The sequence below is a fragment of the Eubalaena glacialis genome, chromosome 2 (assembly GCF_028564815.1).
Source record: "Eubalaena glacialis isolate mEubGla1 chromosome 2, mEubGla1.1.hap2.+ XY, whole genome shotgun sequence".
Lineage (NCBI taxonomy): Eukaryota > Metazoa > Chordata > Mammalia > Artiodactyla > Balaenidae > Eubalaena > Eubalaena glacialis.
The window spans coordinates 99,439,544-99,463,175 of NC_083717.1; the positions used below are offsets into that span (position 1 = coordinate 99,439,544).

A 23,632-nucleotide genomic window follows, 5' to 3' on the forward strand; every position below is an offset into this window, starting at 1 on the left:
AAAAAAAAAAAAAAAAAAAAAGAGAGAGAGAGAGAGAGAAATCCCAGTATAAACTTCGCTAGTAGTGAGTATAGGATTCCTTACCAAAAATTAAGGGTGCTAAGATAGCTCAAATATCAAGACTAGGGTTTCTAAAGCTTTTTTTCTAAAAGAAATATGTGCTAACTCAATAAGTAACCTCTTTTGGTTGCTACTGTATATACAATTAGTATTGTATATATAACTATCACTATGAAATTATACACATATTCAGGTCCCCTATGTCCAGAAACAGCAATGCATATTTTTAAATAGTTTAAAAGAAGACTAGTATATATTAAACACATTGATCTTGAACATGAAACTCTATTTTACTTTGTTATAAAACATGAATCTAAAGAGAGTATTTTTTAAAAGCTGTGATGACATGACACAACCAATCTAATTAAAAAGTGGGGAAAAAAGTTTCAAATACCCATTATTTTGAGAACACAACAACAATAAATTCCCTAATAGCTGCCTAGATTTATTCAGGGTGTGGGGAGACTTAAATATTTAAATCTGTACATCCCCTAAGTTTTAAAATGCTTCTATTAATAAGGTATAAAACTTAGGGCTCAGGGCCACTGAGAATCGATTTGGCTCCAGTGAAAAAGTTTCAGAAGCTCTCCCTCCAACACATTCATGTACTCAGTGAGGGCAAGTTGCTGAAAAATCTTTACATAAGTATTTCCCTAGGTCTCTTTCCTGGCTGCAGGACCACAGAAACTTTCCAGATTCCTTTCGACTCTCAGTGGCGCTGCCTGGACCTCAGTGCTGGGCTGAAGGATGTTTGAAGAACTGAATTGGCAGAAAATATGCGTATCTAAGGGCATTTAGGAGCAGGTTAAATTGGATTTTCTCCTTGCATCCGAAGGAACCAGATCACATTCTTTAAAACTATATTAGGGTAAGAACAGTTCATTAACTACTTTTTGGGAGGGCCACTTAATTTTATGCTGTTCTCACCCTTCTTCTTTACCAAAAACTCAAGCCATATAAATGACTACTTTTTCGTCTGGAACAAAACAAAATATAACAAACAGGCTCAGGTGAATAAGCCCTTTCAAGAATCAGGCTCACTTTATATTCTAGATCAGGGGTTGGCAAACTTTTGCTGTAAAGGGCCAGAGAGTAAATGTTTTAGGTTTTTTGGGCTGTTACTCAACTTTCTTGCAGTGATTCAACTCTACCAGTGTAGAGGAAAAGTAGTCATATACTATAATACATAACCAAATGCCTGTGACAGTGTGGAATAAAACTTTGTTTACAAAAACAGACGATGGGCTGGCTTTGGCCCGAGGGTCATAGTTTGCTCATCCCTCTTCTAGATAATAACCACGAATGGTGCCTCTCTTCTGAAAACTGCAAAGTGTTTCCCAAGGTTCTCGCCAGAGTAATGCCCACTAGCACAGAATTTACTCTGATAGCAGATCCATATCTGTGGCAGAAGAACCCTGCAAGACGTGAGGATTCAATGTTTATGACCCAACCTGCGTATCAGCATGATCAGAAATTGATAGGAACCTGGAAGGGCCTGTTTCTGTTTCATTAGGAAACACGAGCAGGTAGCTGTTCCTGGCTTTTGCTAATCTTGGAGTGGTAATCAGGAGCTGAGGATAATGGCCACTCTGGTGCTCTGGTGGCAGGTGCAGATGCAGAGAAAGGTAATAAATTAGGGGTAATAAGGTACCTCAGCAGCCTTAAGGGGTCAGTGCAGCTTCCAAGGCACCAAGTCATCACTAAGGAATTTGTTGCTCAAGCAATCAGGCTGATCAACTCAGAGGTAAAATTGCTCAGCATGTGGCTAAAAACCAAAAAAACAAAACCAAATATGTAAAAGTTGTGAGAGTGGCAACAGCTAAGAATCACAGAATTCCCTACAACTTGAGGAAATCTTACCAATCATATTAGCCAGCCCTTTCAAATTACCAGTGGGGAAAACAAAACCTAAAGAGGGACAGGTAACTCGCCCAGCTAGTTTGTAAAGGAATCACCAAATATCAGCCATTTTTGAGTTCCAATCTGTTATTTTCTCCTACAGAATCTGAATTAAAAGGGGGTCACCAACCATATAAATACCCATGTCATGTGATTATGACAGCTAAGTACCTGACCACCCTTAAAGACAAGTTTTCTATTGGGATATAAATGGTACCAGAGAACAGCTGAAATTTACTGAGGGGAATAGAATGCATCCCATCACTGGTTTAATGTAGCTGACAAAAACTGTACAGGATAAAGCATTAAATGGCCATCTTCCCACGAATATAAATTCTGGTCTCTCATATTGTATGATAACATGGCAAGAACAGATGGGGAAGTTCTTAAATCAAAGTTTGCATTGATCTGTTTCCCTCCTAACAAATCAAAGGCAAATGTTATCCTCATATCTTTGGTGTCCGTGACATAGAGGATCCCTTGGGCAATGAAGGCGTTGCCAGCCTTGGATTTGGGGTACGTGGTGTTGATGTGCTGCACCACAGAGAAGGTCCTCTCGTTCAGCTGTGCGACAAGGATGCTCGAGCCATCCACACTGGAAGCATAGATAATCCAAAGGCCCTTTTCATCTACAGCTAAATTGAAGTACGTCTTGGAATTTGCAAAGAGGTATTTTCGATCAAAATACAAGGCATTTTCAAGCTTCAGAGTTTGGGATGTCTCTTTGCCAAATTCAAATCTGAAATGTATAAAAAAGTAGATATGAGCCACCATTTTTGTGGACAAGGGTGGTTTTTTAGGCTCCTCCATTAAACTGAGATGGGGCCTGGGATTCTGCATTTCTAGTAAGTTCCCAGGTTGTGCTCATTCTACTGTTCCGTCTGCAGTGCTGTGAGCAGCAAGGATGTAGAGGATGGTGACTACATCCCAGTGTCCACCTACTAGCATGTGACCCCGATAAAATTCCTTAACCTCCTGAATCCTCAGGTGTTTGCTGACCTCCTGAAATGCCCTCTCAAAGTTGCAAGGGGCCTTGAAAGATAATCTAGTCCAGTCGTTTCATTTTACTAATGAGAAAAGGAGAAGTGACTGGCCCAGGAACACAGGTAAGTATCAGAGCCAGAGTTTAAACTCAGGCTTTTGACTCCAAGTTTGGGGGTTCTTCCTCTACTCCATGCTGGAGTTTTAGGACAAAAATTTCACAGGAGGCTCAACGAAGGAAGTCACCAACTGAGAAGCGAAGCAGCAAAGTCATGGCTGTGATGTCATTTTTCTTGTCTGATAAGTGACTGGATCAATGAAGTGATGGCATGAAATCCCATGCCCCTCAGCTCCCAGAGGCCGTCTGATTTGGCAGACTCCACATCTAGATCATGTCAAAAGTGGATTATGATTCAACTGCAGGAATGAAAATTCAGGAACTTTAGGCTAAAGGAAAAGTAAAACACTAGAGGGCGCCATTGAGCAGCAGAAGAACTGTGAAGGGTGTGAAGCTGCGGGTATGCACTGGAACATGGCGAGCTTGAAACCAATCAAGAAACCCTGAAGTAAGCTTGAAAAGAAACAAGAGTGAGGGCTTGAGAAAGCCCTGTTTGCCCATCTCAGCTCTCGGGGTTCTCCTTCCTCTGAATGCCCGGGATTCAGGACTGCCATTGGGTTCCTGACTAGTACTGGCACCTACAACTGCATTCCTTGATGAGGCTTGCCTCTCCCAGCAAAAAAAGGGTCTAATTCCAGTCTGCCTCTCCTTCTCCTCCCAGTCTGTGGCCTGGCACTGGAGCAGGGCCGCAGCATAGGTCTCCTAACCAGTCCCTCACGCAAATTTAGTGTCATTAGAGGACACTCTTTCTTAGGGTGGCCAGTCCTCCTTTGGGCTCATTTACCCCAGAACTCCCCTCCTACCACCCCATGTAACAGCGGTCCCCGGGAGCCACAGGATTGAATGAGAACAAATGTCACAGAAAGGAGTGTGTCTGGGGAGAGAGGGCTTCTGAGCGGGAGGAGGGTCAGCTATCTTGTTCTGTTAGCGCAAGATGCTGTCCAGATGACGAGGTGGTGCAGAAGCCCAGTAGAGGGGGGTGAGAGGCACAGGAGGGGATGCTTCCAGCCACGGCTGACACGTGTGTCTAATGTGGCTGGTTTAACTGCACAATGTACTAGGAGACCTGCCCCCATCCTAGCCTAGCTCTGCAGCACCAACAAGGTTGTTGAAGCTGGATCTCACAGAGGGAGAGAGAGAAGGGACCCAGTCCTCCCTCAAGATCCTTGTCTCTTGTTTGGAATGACGAGGACCATGGCTTTTGTAACACTGGAATTGTCATTTCAGAGGGGGGTACAGTGGGGGGCTGCAGAGGCTCTGGTCCGCCTTTGCATTTTTAATGAGGACATGGAGGTCATAGGAGGTGGAGTCTCTCCTCTGAGGCCACAAGTAAGTAGGCAGGAGAGTTGGAACTTGAGTTCACTGCTCTCTTGAGTTGCCCAAGATGACCCGCTTCTGCCTCTAAAGCCCAGAACTTGATTTCTTCTGGAGCCATGCAGACAACTTTCAGCAATTCTTGTGTGAAGCCAGGAAGCTTGGGCTGCTGCCCTGGGCACCAACTACCTGTGTGGCCACCTCCCCTCCCCGTGGGAAAGCGGAGGGAGCAGGGGAGGTGGCCTGGCAAGGGCTCCGTCAGGATGACAGAGCGATCTGAAGGCGGGGACCCTGACTTTGCCTTGCAGTCTCTAGTCCTCGGTGATCTTAGCCGTGACATGAAATTCTTCATACCCAACATTTTTCAGAACAAAACCGATTTCGGGGTATGATACCTTCCTGCTAGAGAGAGCTCTGGGTTCCGCTGCTTCCTTTCCCAAAGGATGAGAAAGCTGCTGCTGTTATCACTCCAGGCCTTCTCTCTGGGCCTGACCTTACTCTTGGTGTCCAGACCAGCAATAAATGCAGATATGGGGCTCACTCATCGTGTCCTGTGGTTCATTTCGTCAGCAAACCCTCACTGACCTCTGGCTGTGTGTCACCCCTGGGGATATAAAGATGATGGAACCACAGTCCCTTCCCCTAAGTAGTTGAAGGATGGGCTGCGGGGCAGAGAGGAGGGTGCCAGGGGCCCCAGGGGACTCACCTCACTATGGTGTTGGAGCCTCCTTTGTGGTAGTAGAGAGAGTTGTTGTGCACGGTGTGCCCACAGCCATGGAAATAGTAAGGGAGGTGGATGAGCGTGTAACTGCCGTTCAGCAGTGAGGTCTGGTCTTGGAATTCCTTTACCCTGAGGCCTGCAGGAGGGAAGCCAGCGAAAGGCAATCACGCTTGGGAGTGAGTCAGGGGAGGAAGTTAAAAGGACGGAAGGTGAGAGTGAGATGTCCTGTAAGGGTCCTTGTTCAGCTTCAAGAGTCTCAGGCTCTCAAACTCAAAGGCCAATTCTCTTCTATGGATTCCCGAACCATCTTTTTTTTTGGTTTGTTTTTTTTTTTTAACATCTTTATTGGAGTATAATTGCTTTACAGTGTTTTGCTGGTTTCTGCTGTATAACAAAGTGAATCAGCTATACGTATACCTATATCCCCATATCCCCTCCCTCTTGCATCTCCCTCCCTCCTACCCTCCCTATCCCACCCCTCTAGCTGGTCACAAAGCACCGAGCTGATCTCCCTGTGCTATGCAGCTGCTTCCCACTAGCTATCTATTTACATTTGGTAGTGTATATATGTCCATGCCACTCTCTCACTTCATCCCAGCTTACCCTCCCCCCTCCCCGTGCCCTCAATTCCATTCTCTACGTCTGTGTCTTTATTCCTGTCCTGCCCCTAGGTTCTTCAGAACCATTTATTTTTTAGATCCCATATATATGTGTTAGCATACGGTATTTGTTTTTCTCCTTCTGACTCACTTCACTCTGTATGACAGACTCTAGGTCCTGCCACCTCACTACAAATAACTCAGTTTTGTTTCTTTTTCCGAACCATCTTTTCAACATAGTAACCACAGAGTTGGCTTTGATCCTCCCAGGAAAATGGCATCACCCTCTCCCCTACAATTTTATAAAATTTTCTATCAGGCTGACATAGGTCTGTATCGGGAAGAGCACCGTGCAGTCACCTTCTGCCTCTTGCACTCCACAGTGGCCATGCTGACTCATGACCTTGCTCTTTCCTTTTGAGCCACAGAATCCTTCTCAGCTGGTCATCCAGGCAGTTACTGCCAGCTGATGTGTGAGCCTTGATGAAATGAAGCAGCGTATCTCAGCTATTGCTCTGACTAGTAGGTATGGCCAGGCCTCTTCTGGCATGGGGCCACTGCTACTACCACTGGCAATTCCTGACCACATTCCTTTGGGGCAGTGTGACTAGGGTCATGCTCAGATGCAGCAGACCTGCAAGATGACACTTCACCCTCTCCCCTGGGCTCTCTGCCCACAGATATCTGAGAAAAGTGGCCAAAAGTACTCTCCTTAAAGAAAGATAGCCCATGCAAAAGAATTTGTCTCCGACATTTCTTCCACATTACGGTTTTTGGGGTTTATAAAGCCATCAGTCATAATGCTATTTGTTTCCTTCTGGACACTTTGCTGAAAATTGGAATAAGCTACACTGAGGGTGCCCTGGTCATGTCCCTGTGACCTGAACCGCAAGGCTTGTCACCAGTGTGCTCAACTGAGCAAAGTATTCTGCCTACTTATTCGGGCTTTCTAAAATAAAGAGCCAAGTCTGTTACACCAATTAGCAGGGACTTCAGACACAGAAATAGGATAAGCCTGAAAGGAGGCAACGGATGAAAGATACAATTACAACACAGATATGGATCATCCGCCAAGTGAAAGCACCTGAAAAATGTTCAGTCACCCAGATCCGTTCATCACTCTTGTTAGCAGACTCTCTTATCCAAGTCCCAAACGTCTCTTTAACTTTCAAAACTTGTGTTGGATTTCCAATGGACGTGATCATGGATTCTACCAAAAGAAGAGAAAGGAAAGTTACTCACCTACCAATTATGACTTTTAGCCATCTGATTTCTGAATTTTAAAACAGGATGCTTTGTTTCTGTACCTGCTTGCAGGGAATGGTGTTCACTGACTTTCTCATCAGCTTTTCCAACCAAGGTATCATCATTTGGTACAGCACACGTCTCACCTAAAACAACAACAACAACGATAATCAGAGCAAACTAGTTGGCACAGTGAGATTTGTATAACTTTGTAACTGGTTACACAACCTCAATCCAGACTCTAGTTCCATAAGCATCCTTTACAATAGGCTCACCGAGGTTTTTGCTTGCTTGCTTTTAAGCACCAAGTCATACACTTCCAAATTTTTTCCCCTCCCTGGGGAGTTCCTAACAAGCATTCCATGACCATAGTTGCTAAGATACTACAATCAGGAAAATGTCACCTGAGTCAGCCATCCAAGCCCTGAGCAACCTGGGAGAAAGACAGGCTTACTGACATGTTCCTGGCCCCTCTGGGCCAGTGGGAATCTATCACAGTCTGCATTTTTCTGGAGGGATTTTCACTTTCAGGGAAGCTGATGGGGATGAGGGAGCAGTCTCATGATGGGGTGACCCACTTTACCCTGTCTTCCTGAACTGCCAGGGAGTAGAATCACAGAGGAAGAAGGAGCCTAGAGGCAGCCCAGCACAGAGAGATTTGAGCCCCTTCCCACCCCATTTCCCACCTGTTTCTGCTTGAAGGCCTGTGGGACCCAGGTCCTTGAGGGGCACCTGATTCATAGTTGGTTTGAGGCTACAACTGAGCTCAAATTCATCCTCCTTGGCTTGTCATTGTTCCCCTTAGCAAACGGGCTTAATTCAGACCTTTGGTGGAGAGGTGGCTCGGGGTGGCAGAAGTAGGACAGGAGGCAGGGAGGAATATGGTCAGTGTGAAGACGAGAGGGAGTGGACTGCCTGGGGGTAAGGACCCCCTACCTGGGGGCAGGTGGGGGCAAATCAGGCTTTCTGAGAAAGGCCAGGCCCACTTCCTTAGACAAATTCTGAGGATTTCCAATCACCCTGTGGTTGCTTGATAGAAAGGAGCACCTCCACTGTCACTAGGGAAACTCACAGAATAAACTAGAGAGGTTTCTTTATCAGCAAAATAAGGAGGCAGGACCCTCTGCAGTCTCTAATCTTCCTTCAGCTGGATATGAGCCTGTGTCTCTCTGAAGCCCTTTGTCACCCGACAAGAGCAGTCTCGGGATCTGTTAGACTCCCCCCCACGCAATGCTGCTGTCCTGGGTTTCGTGTGGAGTTTCCGCTTAGGGGCTTGGGCTTCGCACAAGAGGGGGACAGAGAGACCCTCCATTCTTAGTCTGAAGAAAAGGCCCTCATTAAATCACGTAGCGCCCACCAGCTTCTAAGGCTGTGGGAGTGGGATGGGGGTTAAAGAAAGGGAGTTGGAGCAGGAGAGAGGGTCAAGTTCAGATGCTGGGTGCAACGAGGACTCAGTTCCAGGAGGAAAAGTGGAAGATAACGGCCTCTCTTTTAAAGCAGTTTTCACAACCCTGGAGCCCATCCCCTGCAGACCAGCCACTTGGTAGACAGGCAAGGTGGAGGAGAGCACCTCTCCAGCACCCTTCTCACTGCTGACAGAGCCTCTGGCAAATCAGAATTCCCAAAGAGCAAGGTCAGACCTCCCCTCTGCTCAGGGGAAGGTTCCCACTGAGCTCACAGTCCAAGGGAGGCTGAACAAAGGGTGATGCTAATGGAGGGGGTGGCACTGACCCGGGGCAGGAGCAGCTCTGCGGTGATTTAACAGCCAGCTAACTGCTGGGCAGGATTGTAATCAGGCTCCATTTACTGGGGGTGGTAACATCTTTGAAAGCTCAGATTCACCCACTCTGACTGTGTGTGCTCCCCAAATGTCTTCCAGAAAGAACAGTGCACCAGACAGAATGAGAGACTGTTTAGGAAAGTGGCAATGAAATCCACGGCAAGTGACAAAGAAACTCCAGTCAGCACCCTCCTCTCTGCCAGGAAGCAAGGCATCAAGTTGTGCTTTCTCACAGCCTAAGTTAGGTGAATTAGTCCCTGGTCACCACTGTGGGGAGAAGTTCTAGCTCTACGCTAGAAGGATTTCCCATTAATATGGCCCTTGATTTCTCCTTAGCTTTCAACGCCATGGCCACCCCTGTAACAACTGGCCGAAGAACAAACCGTCCAGGCCTGCCAGAGATCAGGTGTCCCTTGGCCTTGACTGGCTTATTCTCAAAGTGTGGACTTCCGTCTCCGAAAGGAAGATGCTCTAAGCAGGGGCTTTACAGGCAGGTACATCTGGGTTTGAATCCTAGCTCTGTCACTTACTAACTGAGTGATCGCGGACAGGCTATGTAGTTCCTTGGGGTTTCAGCTTTGTATCTGTAAACTGGTAAGAATACGACTCCTATATCATAGGACTGTTGTAGAATTAAATGAACTGAGCACTTAGCCCTGTGCCTGGAACATCAACATTAGTGGTGGTGATGGTAGTACTGGGGTGTTGTGGGAAGTTAGCCGATCTGAATCTCCCCATCATCTCCATCTCCCCAGCATCAGTCAAGCCCCTCATGCTCCAGGGATGGCGGATCTGGCAGGGAGGAGCAAAGAGTCTGGTGATAGGTGAAGGGAGAGGGATGAGGCCAGGGGGTGGGAGGCCCAATTCTAAACCTGCCACCAGTCCTCACCCCAGGCAGACTGCTCAGGCCTCCCAGGAACATGTTGCAAGGGGGGAACACTCGCTTTGGGCAAAATTTCCCTCTGTTTAAAACAAATCTGGTCACAAAGCCTGGGTGAAGCCTGAGAGTTTGGGATCATTAACTGAAGAGGTGGTTCCCTGGGGAAGGGGTGGGTGACCTGGGCACTGGCCGTTGAACATGTTTGGCTGCCGAGGGCCTTTGGATCTTCTGCTTCCAGGGGGCCCTGGGGGACCCGGAGGGCCCGGGGGCCCAGGTGGGCCGGGTGGGCCTTGGTCACCTTTGGCACCTGGAGAAAGAGAGAGAGAAGCAGGGATGGGGGTTGATTAAAGAGCCATAGGCAGAGATGGGCTTCACACAAGAGAGAAGGGGACCCAGCATCTCCAGGAAGGCTTGCTGAGTCCCCCTTCCCAGACATAGCTGTCCTCCAGCACTTGTTCACACAGAGTCGAGGGAGCACCCATAGCAGGTGCTGAGTTCCAACTATGTGCCAGGAACTGTGCTAGGAATTTTATAAATCTCCTCCCCTTTGTCCTTCTCAGCCACTCTGTGAGACAGTATCAGCGGTTCCTCAGTGACCTGTGTCTCAGGGAAGTTCAGTGCTTTGCCCCAGGTCACAACTGGAACAGAGCTGGGACTCACCCTTAGGGGTGTCTAGCTCCTAAGCTCATCCTTTTTTCGTTGGCTGATGTTTGGAAAGCTCAACCCTGACTACTTATTAGAATCACCCAAGGAGCTCAAACACAATTCTAATGCCTGGGCCCCATCCCAGATCAATTAGATCAAAAAATGGTGGGGAAGCTGGTCATCTGTATTTTTAAAAACTTCCTAAGATGCTTTCAGGTATGAGAAACATGACTCTATGTGGTAGAAGAAATCAGGGGCTCCTGTCCTGCTTTGAGACCTTGGGCAGGCAGCTTAACCCTCCGAGACTGGTTCTTCATTTCCTGATTGTCTCATACTCCCTGTCCTGACTTGTGAGGATCCACTGAAGTCATTGGGGTGAGTGCTCGGACAGTTGGATTCTCTACACATCAGCAGGTGGAATCCCTACACACTTCTAGCTTCAGGTGGCCAGTGTGGGTACAGCCCTTTGCAGGGGCCATTGGTTATGGAACTTTCATAAAGATGCCGCTAGGCTGGGATATTCAATCCTTTTGTTCTACCCTCCTTTCCTGGGCTGACTGGTGATCTAAGATCTCTTTAGCTGCCTCTTCCCAGCCCCACCAAATAAGCACTTTCAGTCGCTTTAGAGTGGGCAAGCAGGGGTCACAGAGGCTAACGGCAGGTCTAAGCCCACTGTGGAAGGGGCAGAGATCTGTAGGCAGGGCAAACACAATCCAACCCTCCTATTCCTTCTCTGCTCTCTGGCCAGAGGACACGCTCAGCTCTGGCCTGTTCTCTAGAACTGGGGTACACTCAGAGATGTTGCTTTCCTGAATGGTTTGTGGTCACCCTCACTTGTTTGGTAGTATAGGGGAGTGTGGTATTCTGGATGTGTAGATTTCCTGTATAACTGAGTATAACATGACCTTATATTTTCAAAGTATATTCACATAATATGATCCTGTCAAAACACTTATTAAATTTTACGTATTTTGCATGGCAACTTCCCTGTTTGTTAAACAAAGCATGCTAAACCTAATTTGATCTTTCCTTGGTGCTTTGGTCTTAGCACAGTACCTGGCAAATAGCAGGTGCTCAGTAAATTTTGAATGGCTGGATGGGCAACTGATTCAGGGTCATTGTTCTGAACATCTATCATCCTAGCTTCTTGAGGACAGATATTATGTCTTAACTCATTTTCATATTCCTATTTCCAGCTACTAGCAAAATCCCTAATTCATAAATGGTGTTCTCTGATATTAAAAAATGCTTATTGAACACATTAATAGGATAGTTATGTTTTTATGGTATAAATGGTCTCCAAAGTAGTGTGCTTTTAAAATTCTTCTGCCTCTTTCTGTGCCATGACCATCAGCTGTCGCCTACTCTTTCCACCATGTAATTGTCTTTCTGAGGCTTGCTGTGCCTCCACCTCCTCCCCCATAGACAGCAATTATCTGTTTTTAACCTGGGCTGGAAACCAGAAAAAGAAGATCAGCAATGATGTCTGCCCCAATTCTATGTCAGAAGTCTTAGGATAAGGGCCTGAGGATGGCTCTAGCTCAACTCTGAAGCTGTGCTTTCTGTCTGTTGTCCTCTGAGGTATCTGAAATTGCTCACTTACTTGTCTTGTTCTGGATTGTGCTGGATTTAATAGCTATTTAGAAAAAGGAAGCTTCCTTCATCCGAAATCCATCCAGCCATGACACTTAGACTGGCATTATCTCAACTACTCATGCTTAGATATCAGATTTGGTCTCACCAACATTGGGCTTACATGCATGGTTCTCTCCTTGTTGAAAGCACAGAACTCTAAAACATGCTGCGAAACAGATGGGCACGTAAGGCAGCTAAGGAGAGAAGACCCGGAGCAGCCTTGGTACTAGAAGCCAGGCCAATTTCTGGGCCCATTCACCCTGGGAGAGAGCCTGAGCGCTGGCCCCTTACCTGAAGGAAGCACATCATTAGACACGTCCCCTTTGTCTCCCTTGTCACCCTTCTGCCCTGCTGGGCCCTCGTTTCCAGTCAAGCCCAGCTCACCAGGGTCTCCCTTTTCCCCTGGAGTTCCTGTGGCTCCAGGTGGCCCTGAGAAAAAATGATTTATTAGCCTGTTGTGCAGGAAATTCTGGCACACTAACTACTTTGTAATATTGTACTTTGTATTTTTAAGGTGAAGTAGCTTCAGAAACCAAATACATAACACTTCATAACCATTTTAGGACAGCAGCATGTTCTCAATTCATGAAAGAATAGTATCTCCAGGTGGTTCTGTTGAATTCCTTTCAGAGACATTTGGCTGGGCCAACAGGCTGGAGAGGAGTGAACCCCTAGAAGGACAGTCACAGCAAGAGCAGAAAGAAGGTAAAGCCTAACTGGAAGTCTGCCCTCCCCCACCCCACGCCCTCCTCACCCCAGCAGGAAGGACCGAGAACTCAGAGGGGTTTGTTTGGCACCATAAGGGTGGATGTTGTCCTCTGCATTATCTGGTATATTCCTCACAACATTGGAGTGGCAGGCTGGTCAGTTATCCTTACTCTCATTTTATAGAAGTTGGAACTAAGGCCTACAGGGGTTACAACTGATGCTGAGTGAGAAGCAAAAATCTTGATTCCAACTCCAATGGCCTTTTCTGTGACATTCCAATGCAAAATGCTTTTAATCAAAGTAGCAAAACAGGTAAAGCTGCTTTAGGACAAGCATTACAAGGGATGGTGATAGTGTGAACAAAATGTAATGGAGGAAATCTCTGTCTCTGCTCACAGGGAGGCATCACTATAGGAACTACAGTCCTACCACCCACAGCTAGGAATAGTCAAGATCTATGCAGTGACTCATCTCAGCATTGTACTACAGCAGCATAGTATTCTGATGCCTGGGAGAAAGGATGCAAACAACATGCATAATATGATTGCCTTGACTCATAGTAGTTTCCACACAGCAGCTCAGGGAGGGGGAACCTAAACAAAGCCCAGCAATTTCACTGAGGTGAGGAGACAAAAAGTAGAGTTTGGGGAGATAAAGGTGGCTAGCATTCATGAGACAGAATATGAGAGAGGGGGTAATCATGTAGAAAGAGCTCTGGAGAACTTCAGAGGTGTTTCCTCAAGTCTTTGTCAGAGTAATAGTCTGTGCAGGGTGAAAGTCTACAAGGTAGGGAAAAGAATGAACAGTAAGCCACTCACTATACAACTCTCAGAGCTTGCACAGGGAAAGGTTCTCATTCCCACCAGTCAAAGCAGAGAGATCTCAGAATGGTGAGCTGTTAGGTCAAGTCCTTGGAAAGTCTTGTCTTAGTAGTGAGGCTAAATTAGCCCAAGAGTCAAGGCTGCTGTGGATGTACCACAACAAAGCTTAAAAACAAGCTTCAAAAGGATTAAACTGAGCAGAAAGTAGTTTAACTGCCCAGCCAAACGTCTCTAAACTGTAGTTTAAACTACTGAAAGTAGTTTAATCATTTAGTCAATGTAATGTAGCATATTAATAATTTAAGCAAGAAAAAAATTATATGACCATTTTGGTAGAGGCAGGAAGGACATTTGATAAAATTCAACACCCATTCTTAATAAAAATTCTCATCAAATGAGGAATAGAAGGGGACTTCCCTGGTGGTGCAGTGGTTAAGAATCCGCCTGCCAATGCAGGAGACACAGGTTCGAGCCCTGGTCCGGGAAGATCCCACATGTCGTGGAGCAACTAAGCCTGTGCGCCACAACTACTGAGCCTGCTCTCTAGAGCCTGCAAGCCACAACTACTGAGCCCACGTGCCACAACAACTGAGCCCGTGTGCTGCAACTACTGAATCCCTTGTGCCTAGAGCCCGTGCTCCGCAACAAGAGAAGCCGCTGCAATGAGAAGCCCGCACACCACAACGAAGAGTAGCCCCCACTCACCACAACTAGAGAAAGCCCACGCACAGCAATGAAGACCCAAAGCAGCCAAAAATAAATGAATAAATAAATAAAAATTTATGAAAAAAAGAAGAGGAATAGAAGGAAACTTCCTCAATCTGAAAAAGGGCATCTATGAAAAAACCTACAGCTAACATCATCCCTAATGATGAAAGACTAAATGATTTCCCCCTAAGATCAGGAAAAAGACAATGGTATCTATTCTCATCACTTTTATTTCACACTGTACTGGAGGTTCTAGCCAGTGCAATAAAGCAAAGAAAAAGAAATAAAGGCAAACAGATTAGAAAGGATGAATTAAAATTGTCTTTATATGCAGACGACATGATTATTTATGTAGAAAATCTATAAAAAAGCTGCTAGAACTCATGAGCACCTAGGCACACTGAGAGGGAAAGTGATTACTTACTATTGTGCAAAGGTATTGCCAGATATGGATCAGTTAATACGATACCCTATTGCAGGGATCATTTGCTCATTTTGACAAGAGCCTCCTGGAGATATTGCTCAATAGAGATATTTTTCAAAGTGGCAGAGACTTCAGGCAATAGGGAAGAGCCAGAGGCATGTTTTAGTGCAAAACTTCAGTTTCTCTCCACCTCTTTAACCAAGAGGGCTTAGCATTCATTGTTTTTTCTAATTACCTTGCCAGTCCCAAGCCCCTTCTTATAGGTTCTGGCTGAGTGACTGCCCATTCACCCCTCTCCTGTGCCCCATCAACCTGGCCAATCCCCATTCTCCAATTGTCATTCTGTGCCATTGCAATTGTCCTCCCCCCAGATTTAAGACCAATTCTGAACCCTACCCCCAACTTCCTACCAGCCCCATAGGATTCCTATATAGCTGTCCCAAGAAAATCATAGAATTACGGATCGGAAGGCACCTTAGGGGTCACTTAGATTAACCTCCCATCCAACCCTGAAAGCCCCTCTCCACCACCCGATTGGCTCCTTTCAAGTCCTTGCAGCAATGCGGAGGTTATTATATCACATCACACCACAGAGAGCGCTGGAATACTCTGCACTGCCATCGGAGGCCATTATTCCCTAAAACATACATCTGGAGCTCTTAGCAGCTTTCCTTTATGCCAAGGGAATGATAAGGTCTTCCAGATTCAAGGCACCCTACACAGACCATCCCAAGGAAGTCAGCAGTATATGAAAGAAACTTAAAAGTGTTGATCACTGTTAAAAAATGTGGTGAACAAAGAAACATTCACCAGATTTCAGCCAACTACTAAAAAAAAAACTCAATGGAAACCATGCAATTCAGCTGTAGATGGGGGTCAGAAGCCCCCGGTTCCCTGCCTCTGCCAGGGGTGATCTTGGGTGTCATCTTGCACTGATGGAGTTGCTGGGGACACTGTGGAAGAGTATGTGAAGAAGAGCAGGGGCCTCTCTTAATCAGGAACCTCTGCATGAGCACACGTTCTTTTGTCAATATTTTAAATAGGCAATTTAGCACATTATCTGAAGGACACAAAAGAGAACGTTGCCATAGTGTCCAGCCAGCACAATGCGCCGAGTATAACTGATACCTTCTAAAGGTGTCACATGACCTACATTCAGCAATGCTCAGGGAAATGGTATCTTCTAGTTACTTAAGGGGTTTCTTTTTTCAGGCATTTATTCTAGTCACAAAGAGCCTCTCTGCATCATCGTTTGATTTCCCCTTCTTTTCTTTTATTCCTTCCTCTTATGCATTTTTCCCCCTTTCTCAAAAAGGCAAGGTGTGAAATAGAAAAATGTTCATACTGTAATGCAGCTGTTATAATGCAGCCTGCACAGGGGCAGGTGTTTAAAGCTCAGGATATTAAGGACCTTTGCTTATGGATGTATTCTGACTCTCAGCTGTGTGTGCATGATAATTTTTAAGCTTTCATTAAGAAAGGGTAGGGGATGTTTTGTCTACGTACCGTCTTTGCTGCCTCCACAAAGTTTTCCCTTGACTTGCTTGGTGAAACCACCTTGGCCACGCACAGAAGTATACTGCCACCTCATCAGAGGACTTGAATGTGGCACTTTCTACCTTCTCCTGACTCAGCTGTGCACAGGGACACTGTTAAACATTGTGTGGCCTGGACCCTGGCATTGTTGTCCCGTGATTCCTGGCAGGCTTTGAGTCAGCACATTCTGCCAGGGAAGAAAGGCCAGATTCCTCTTGCTTCGCTCGGGCGCTGGATGTGGCTTTCTGCTATTTTCCTTCCCCAGTGGTGCCCACTCAAAACAAGCTGTTTTCCCAGCTTTAGAGTTTGGGGTTGTGTGACCAGCTGGGGTCAACGCCATCATCTTCACTGCAAGGGGTGAGGGAGGACATCTTATTTTTGGCAGGACCATCTGTCTCCGACTGAGGCAGAGGAAAGGGAGCCGAGGGTGTTGGGCAAAACCCAGACCCAAGACTGGGATGAATAAGGAGGAGGGTGTTTACTTCTGTTTTGGTGGAGATTCGATTCTTAGAGAAGACACTGAGGCATTAACTCTGGAGTGAGAAAGTGAGAGGCAGATGGAGAGAAAGAAAAGGCTTGGTTTTGAGGCATAGCACGTCAAACTTCGAAAAAGACGCTAGTTGCAAAATTGACAACATGTAAGTCCAATTCTTCTCTCTAAATCTAAGTCGGTGTTTTCAAATAAATACAGGCATTTCCACTCAGATTTCCTTCCTCACCCTTGGAAACAACAACAACAGTAATATCTAACACTAACATAGCACTTGCTATGTGTCAGGCCCTATTCTAAGCACTTTATATATATATATTAATTAATTTAATCTTCCTAACAACACTATGAGGCCGATACTATGACTGTTCTCATTTTACAGATAAGGAAACAGAATGATTAAGTAACTTGCCCAAGTGCACACAGCTAGTAAGCGGAAGATCCGGGACCCAAACCAAGACTTCAAGCTCTGGCTCTGGCCTACTGCACCCTTGTTCTTAGCATCCCTAAAGTCAGACACTGAGGGTTATCTTCGTATTTCAATATCCTGGAAATAACTGTTGGTCTAAAGCTCTAAACTCTGGTTTCGTCAGGTTAGTCTTCTTCTCAAGAGCCCGCAGTGGCTCCCGGCGGCCTCCTGCAGACATGGAGCTGAAGGCCCTGACCCCACACCAGGCTCACCTGGGTCCCCTCTTATACGCAGGGGCAACCTCCTTAGAAGTTCCTCCGAGCGTGGCTTTTCTGTTCTCCCCCTGCAATGCCCTCCCCATCTCCCCTCTGTTTGTCTCCAAGATGTTGATCACACTTATCTCTCTTGTCCTTTACACTTGTCTCTACTGTACAATCCGTCCTCTACACTGGATCCTATTTGTTCATTATCTGCACAGGAAAGTTCAGATTTTTCTTCCGGCAGTATTCTCTGCTGTGTAGTATAAAGCATCTTCATATCAGAATAACCAGTTATTGAATTCATCCTGGATATACACTATATCTTCTCTTTCAACAGGACTGTAAGCTCTTATGGACAGAAACTATGTTCTATTCTTCTCATTCATGCATTCCTTCACTTTTCACTCATTAATTACTTACTGAGCCTCAGCTGGGGTTGGCTGAGAGCTATGCCAAATAATAGTCTCTCCTTCATAGGCAAACACTAGAGCAGGCTGTTTAAAAACCAGAAGCCATGCTAGAGTTGTTGGAAGACAACCTCTTTAGAGTACAGAGGAGACCAAGGCCCGATGAGGGACTGACCCGCCCAAGGCCTCAGAGCCAGTCGGGGTTCGAGGCAGGTGCTCCCGGAACTCCTTTCCTGGCTCCCCTCTGCCAGGAGAGCAGGGACCATTCTGTCTGCCTGACAGGTTAGTACTCATTGAACTGTGCGTTCCTGCACACATCCTGCGGGCCTCTCTGAAGGGCTGGCGCTCTCTCACCCTCCCGGGAAGACTCAGGGTCAGACTCAGCATCATCCTTCGACAATTAACAGCACTAGCTCCCGAGGCCCAGCCTTCCTTCCCTCGGCTCCTGCTCTGCGGCACCTCCAGTAACGCCACTCTCACAGCTTGGGCCCAACCCCCTCGAGCCTAGACATTTAGTGCAGTCGTGTTTAAGAGCAGGGGTCCAGGAGTCAGAGAGGCCTGGGTTCAAGTCCTGCCTCCTCCACTTATTAGCTTTTGGACATTAGACAAGTTATGTCCATTAGTTCAACCATGACTTGATTGTCCTCTTTCGCTGGCTGTTCCAGGCTCTGGAGGTTGAGTCTAAGCGAGAGTGACATGGCCTGGTTCTCAAGGACCTCACGTTCTCCCTAGGGAGTCAGACCATCAGCATATCAACAGGCAACGCTGGGAGAGAATTTCAGGGAGGGATATGTTATTGGAAAAGAGCAGGGAATGTGACTGAGTTGCTGAGGCAGGTGCCAGACACAGAGGTCAGGGACAATCTTGAAGAGGAGGTGACTTATAAGCTGAGATCTGCTCTGTGGGAAGGACGGGCCTCAAGAAGGGCCGGGCCACAGCAGTGCAAAGGCCCTGGGACAAGGGTGGGCCTGACCTGTTTGGAAAACAGAAAGATAAGGTTTCTTCATCTGGGAAAAATACGGCTGGTAAAAATACCCATCTCCTTGGGGTTGTTGTGAAGACTAAATGAGGTGAGTGTAGAGAGGACTTGGTAGTGTGCCTGACAGTAAATGTCAGCTATTTACTATTGTTCAGAGGATCACTGCTAGAGGGCACGGTCCAGCCTAACCCTGTCCTATCTCTGAGGAACACAGTCTCTTTTTCCTGATTTTGGTAATAGCACTTGTTGTTCCCTCTTTCTGGAATGCACACCCACTCCTCCCTTCTCCCACCCCTTCCCTGGCAAACCACTAACGATCCTGGAACTCTCAGCTGAGATGACGGCCCTTCCTTCTCCACAGCCATGACCCTGGCCCAGCAGGTCACATGCTGCATGAGACCCTGTGGCTGACACAGAGACCCAGACCACTAACCTGAAGGCTCTGGAAGGGCCTGGCCCCCGCCTCCCATCTCACCTTGCTGCATGCCCCCTCCCCAAGCTGCCCCAGCAGGGCCTTGGCAGGTGTGTGCACTCCACCTGGGCCACCCTCTGCCTCGCCCTCATCCCTCAGGTCTGACCTCAGACGTTACCTCCCGACCTGCCCTCTCTGCACTGTAGCTTATAACACCATGTTCTTTCCTTCAAATGTGCACCTCACATTGTGATTACAGATGTATTTCTGTTGACTATTTATGTCTGTCTCCCCACCAAAGATGGAAAGTTCCACAATAGGGGCTACATCTATTTTGTTTCCCCACTAGTACTTGGAACCCTCTCAGTAAGTATTTGCTGACGAATGTTCCCATCGTCTCCTGGTGTTCTTCCTGCTGCTCAGTCTGTCCTTGGCCTCATTTGCTGGCTCCTCCCCTCCTACTTGGTCACTAGATGCTGTTACTTCTGAGGGCTTGACCCAGGCTCTCCTCTGCTGGTAGCTCCCTCCCTAAGGGACTGCACCCTGGCCCACAAGCCCACTGCCTTGGGTGACGCCCTAATGTATACCTCTAGCCCCGGGGTCTTCTCCAACTGCAGACCTGCATCTTCAAGGCCCCCTGACACCTCCTCCTGGATGTTTCAAGGTATTTCAAACTCAGCACATCCCATGCTGAGCCATGACTGTCTCCCTGGACCTGAGTCAGTCTAGGTCCCCTCACCTCAGGGAAGAGCAGTCAGGCAGGATGAAAATCTCACAGTCAGTCTTGGTGACCCCTTCCCCTTCCTTCTCATATCCACCTTCCCCCAAGTCCTGTTGATTTCACCCCCAAATATCACTCAGCTCATCGGCCTTTGCCCACCCCACCTGTGTGCCTTCCGCCCTCACGCTGAGTAGCTTCTGCCCTGTTTCCCTAACAGCAGCACTTGTGCGCTCGCTCCAGTGTGTCCCCCACCAGCAGCGGCGGGGGTATTACAGAAAGGCAGATCTGATCATGTCACTCTCCTACTTGAAACCCCTTCGTGGCTTCCCATGGCTCCCAGAATAGAGCCAATTCCCCTCTGTGGCCCTGCCAGCTCTGGTCCCTCCTCCCACTCCCTGCAATTCTGTTGATTGCTGGGTGGGATGGGAATCCACCCTGGGCTCAGGAAGGGAACAGGGGAGGGAAAGCATAGCTGTGCGGCTTTGGCAGGGTGACGGGGACAGCACAGCCCTTGCTCTGGAGTCGGATGGTCCAGGCTAGAGTCTGAGCTGGCCGAGGGCTGAGCAATGCTTCCAACAACCTATTCATAGAGCTAGCCTTTTCAAAGCCTCCTCCTTTCCCTCCTGCAGGCTCCTTTGTGTGGCTGCCAGGGAGGTGTGCAGGGCAGGTGTCTGAGTACAAACCCCAGTTCTTAAAATGCTCAGGGCTAACCTGATTTGGTCTTGTTACCTCTCTGGTTTCAACTTGACCATGCTCCCTTCTCATCCTTTCTGTCCGGCTACGCTGGCTTCCCTGCCACTCCTCAGCGTCTGCAGGCACACTGGACTTACAGGCTCCGCTGGAACCCTCTCCCCCAGACAGTCCGCCACTTGCGCTCTCCTCTCCTCCAGGTGTCTGCTCAAAGGTCCCTTCTCAGGGGGCCACACCTGGCCTCCCAGTCTACAGTCACGCCCCACCCTACACACTTTCTATCCCCTCCCCTTGCTCTATTTTTCTCTTTAGCACTTAGCACCGCGTAACAGACAATATATTCTACTTATTTATCTTGTTCATTGTCCATCTGCCCAGACTAGGATGTCAGCCTCATGAGGGCAGAGATTTTGTCAGCTTTTTCATTTCTGGATCTCCAGCATCTAGAATAATACCTGCCACATAAATATGTCTTACAGAAATAAATAGACTTTTTCTTTTCTGCCCTCACTGGGTTGTGGGCTGCATGCTAAGCATATCTCTTCAAAGCTAGAGATCTGTCTCAGACCTTTTTGGAGCTACCCCTTTCTCACCTGACCCACATCCAGTGCTGTATGGTGGTCCCTCCCCCTCACTGTTGGCTCTCATAATACTCATTACTGAATCCTCAGGACCAGATCACATTTCTGGGGTCTTTCTGGGATAAACCAAGTGCCTGAACACTGACGGTCATCATTAATTGATGCTGATATTCATTTATAATTATAGTTATTATCTGACATGTAAGGGTCCATTCTGCTCTGCAGTTCTGGCTGTAACTGCTGGACTTCTGGGGACGGAGTTGACATGGGCTGCGTGGGCCCATTTTCACAGAAGCTGCCCCTGGGAACACAGGTATGCAGGCTTTTGGCAAGTGGCAGAGCCCCTCAACAATTTTCTCCCTTTCCACTGGCTCTCACTCAAATTGTTTAAGAGCAGAAACACTGGAAGGGGTTCCTGTGTTGTCTGGAAGAGTTGTTCTAGTGGTTCTTCTAGCCTGGGGCCTGTCCAGGTGAGTTGGGGCAGTGTAACCAAGAGATTGAAAATAAATAAGAGAGTTGGTGGAGCCTCCACCCTCAGCTGTGGCTAAGAACCAGGCCTTCCTCGAAGCGTCCTGAGGAGTCTCTAACCCCTGCCCTCAAGCCTCCACTGTGCCATGTGCCAGCTCTCTTCAGGTGACTCTGCCCCGGCCTTCCCCATGGACTTCCCAGGACTGGTGCTCAGAGCCCCTCAGAACTCGCCCTGCCCCAGCCTCCAACCCCCAGACCCTGCCAGGCCCTAGCTGAGCCCCTGCTGGTCACTGCTCCCTGACACATCTGACACCTTGGTGTTTCCAGGTCTTTGCTTGGGTGGTGGCAATGCCACCACTCACAGCAGGGCAGAGGAGGTCTCTCAGAGATGCCAGCCACATCTTCTTAATAGTCCTGTGACCCCTGGACAGGAGACCCTGACAGCTGGGACCACACAACCTGAGTGTCAGCCTGGATGCTGCCTTCCTACTCAAATCATTCTAGTGATTCCTCCAGCCAGGAAAACCTAGGGGTCAATATCAGTCAACTGATTTTCAGTCAAACACAAAAATTTGCTGGGCAGGAGGAGGCAATGAGAGGGTCGGGCAGGAACGACCCTTGAAAGAACTTGGGCTACCAGCACAGACAGCCTTCACAGCCCCTGTAGTGGCCCTCCCCAGGACTGCTCACTCCTGCCCCTTCCATCTGTCTGTCTGCATCAGAGCAAGCAGAGGAGTGGACATCAGCTCTCAGGTATACTGCTTCTCTCAGGCAGACTGGATATAAATCTTATCAGGGTTGGACCAAAGAGAAGGCCCTTGCCACCGCAGAACGCAGCAGCTTCCAGGCAAGCATTAACCAGACTTGCATTCAGAGATGCAGCACTTTTCCCCCACTGCACCAGCTTTGGTTCATCCAAAATGCAATAATGGAGACAAAAAACAAGGAAATGAATTAGAAGAGTGACAAAATACCCATTTTTCCTCTTTTTCCATTTGCTCCCTTTTCGCCTTTTGGGCCCTGGGGACCAGGCTGTCCATCTGATCCGTCGTGTCCTGGTAACCCACCAATTCCTGGAGGTCCTGCATCAAAACACGGGAAATGGGAACATTTAAAAAAATCTTCACAGAAGTTAACATGATTTCCTTTAGCCAGTGAAACTGGCCAGGCATTGACGCCTCTTCCAGATCTTCTCCTGCTTCTTCCTTTCTTTCTCTACCTTCCCTGCCCCCGCCTGAAGCAGTGACAGGTGGGGAATGGTGATAGCAAGTTCTCAAGTGGGAGGGAACAGGAGAGCTGGTGATTGGGGCAGAGAGAAGGAGGGGGACACAGTGATAGTCAAGGCTGCCTTCAGACTCTTCTTCCTTCCCTGCCTCAGTCCCTTCTGAGTGATCCTGGGGAGCCAGCCACCCATATCCTTCCCATGAACTTGGAAAAATCCATGGGCTCTTACCTGCTGGGCCAGGTGGTCCTACAACAGAAAAAAAAATTTAGATGATAAACCACAGATGGAAGAAAGTGAAGCCAACACCACAACCCAAAAAACAAAGAGCACCTTCCCCCTCTTAAAATGTACTAACCATCTATGGGCCCTAAGGAACCGCCCCATGCCTTTTATTTAGAACTCAGTATATTTGCCCAAAGATTCTAAAAAACAATTCAACAAAGACCCATTTGCCTATCAAAACCACTTTTGCTTAAGTTCCAATGGACTAAGAATAATTTCTAAGTGGCTTCACTATAGACTCATAAATCAGTCATCTCTCAAGCAATCAACTTAATTAAATGAGGTTTGGTGACAATGTGGGTGGGCACTAGTGCAGCCCTGGCAAAGGTAGGTGTCAGGAAGTGCTGCTTTTGCATGGCTGAGATCCAGCTGTCCCAGGAGCAGCCCCAAATACGCTCATCCAGCCAGCCTGTCTCCTCTAGGCCGCCAAGGGGAATTGAGAGCAGAAGCTGGTTTGCTTGGTCTCTATTTTGTTGCATAAAATAGCCTGAGAAAACTTGAGGGCCCAGATCAGGTAACAGATACCTTTCTTAGTGTGTAATTACCCAAGGATCTAAGGGGTTCAGGTGAATAATTTACACATAATCTAACACAATAATTTTGCTTCCGCAAATAGTCTTAGTGACAATTATTC

The 23,632-nt window shown here is 47.5% G+C and overlaps 1 protein-coding gene across 2 annotated transcripts in view; it reads right to left on the reverse strand.

Moving 5' to 3' along the window:
• Window positions 1-1,961: 1,961 nt before the first annotated feature.
• GLDN (gliomedin) overlaps window positions 1,962-23,632 on the reverse strand; it is a 67,229-nt gene continuing 45,558 nt past the window's right edge. The window contains exons 3-10 of one of the 2 annotated variants that reach the window (XM_061182130.1): window positions 22,945-22,962; window positions 22,466-22,573; window positions 12,169-12,306; window positions 9,776-9,904; window positions 7,000-7,083; window positions 6,777-6,902; window positions 5,079-5,229; window positions 1,962-2,698 (exon numbers count right to left, since the gene is read on the reverse strand). In XM_061182130.1, coding sequence (XP_061038113.1) covers window positions 2,221-2,698; window positions 5,079-5,229; window positions 6,777-6,902; window positions 7,000-7,083; window positions 9,776-9,904; window positions 12,169-12,306; window positions 22,466-22,573; window positions 22,945-22,962 — 1,232 coding nt within the window. In that variant the 3' untranslated portion in view covers window positions 1,962-2,220. The remainder of the gene's footprint in view (window positions 2,699-5,078; window positions 5,230-6,776; window positions 6,903-6,999; window positions 7,084-9,775; window positions 9,905-12,168; window positions 12,307-22,465; window positions 22,574-22,944; window positions 22,963-23,632) is intronic. The other variant, XM_061182131.1, reaches the window with a different exon arrangement.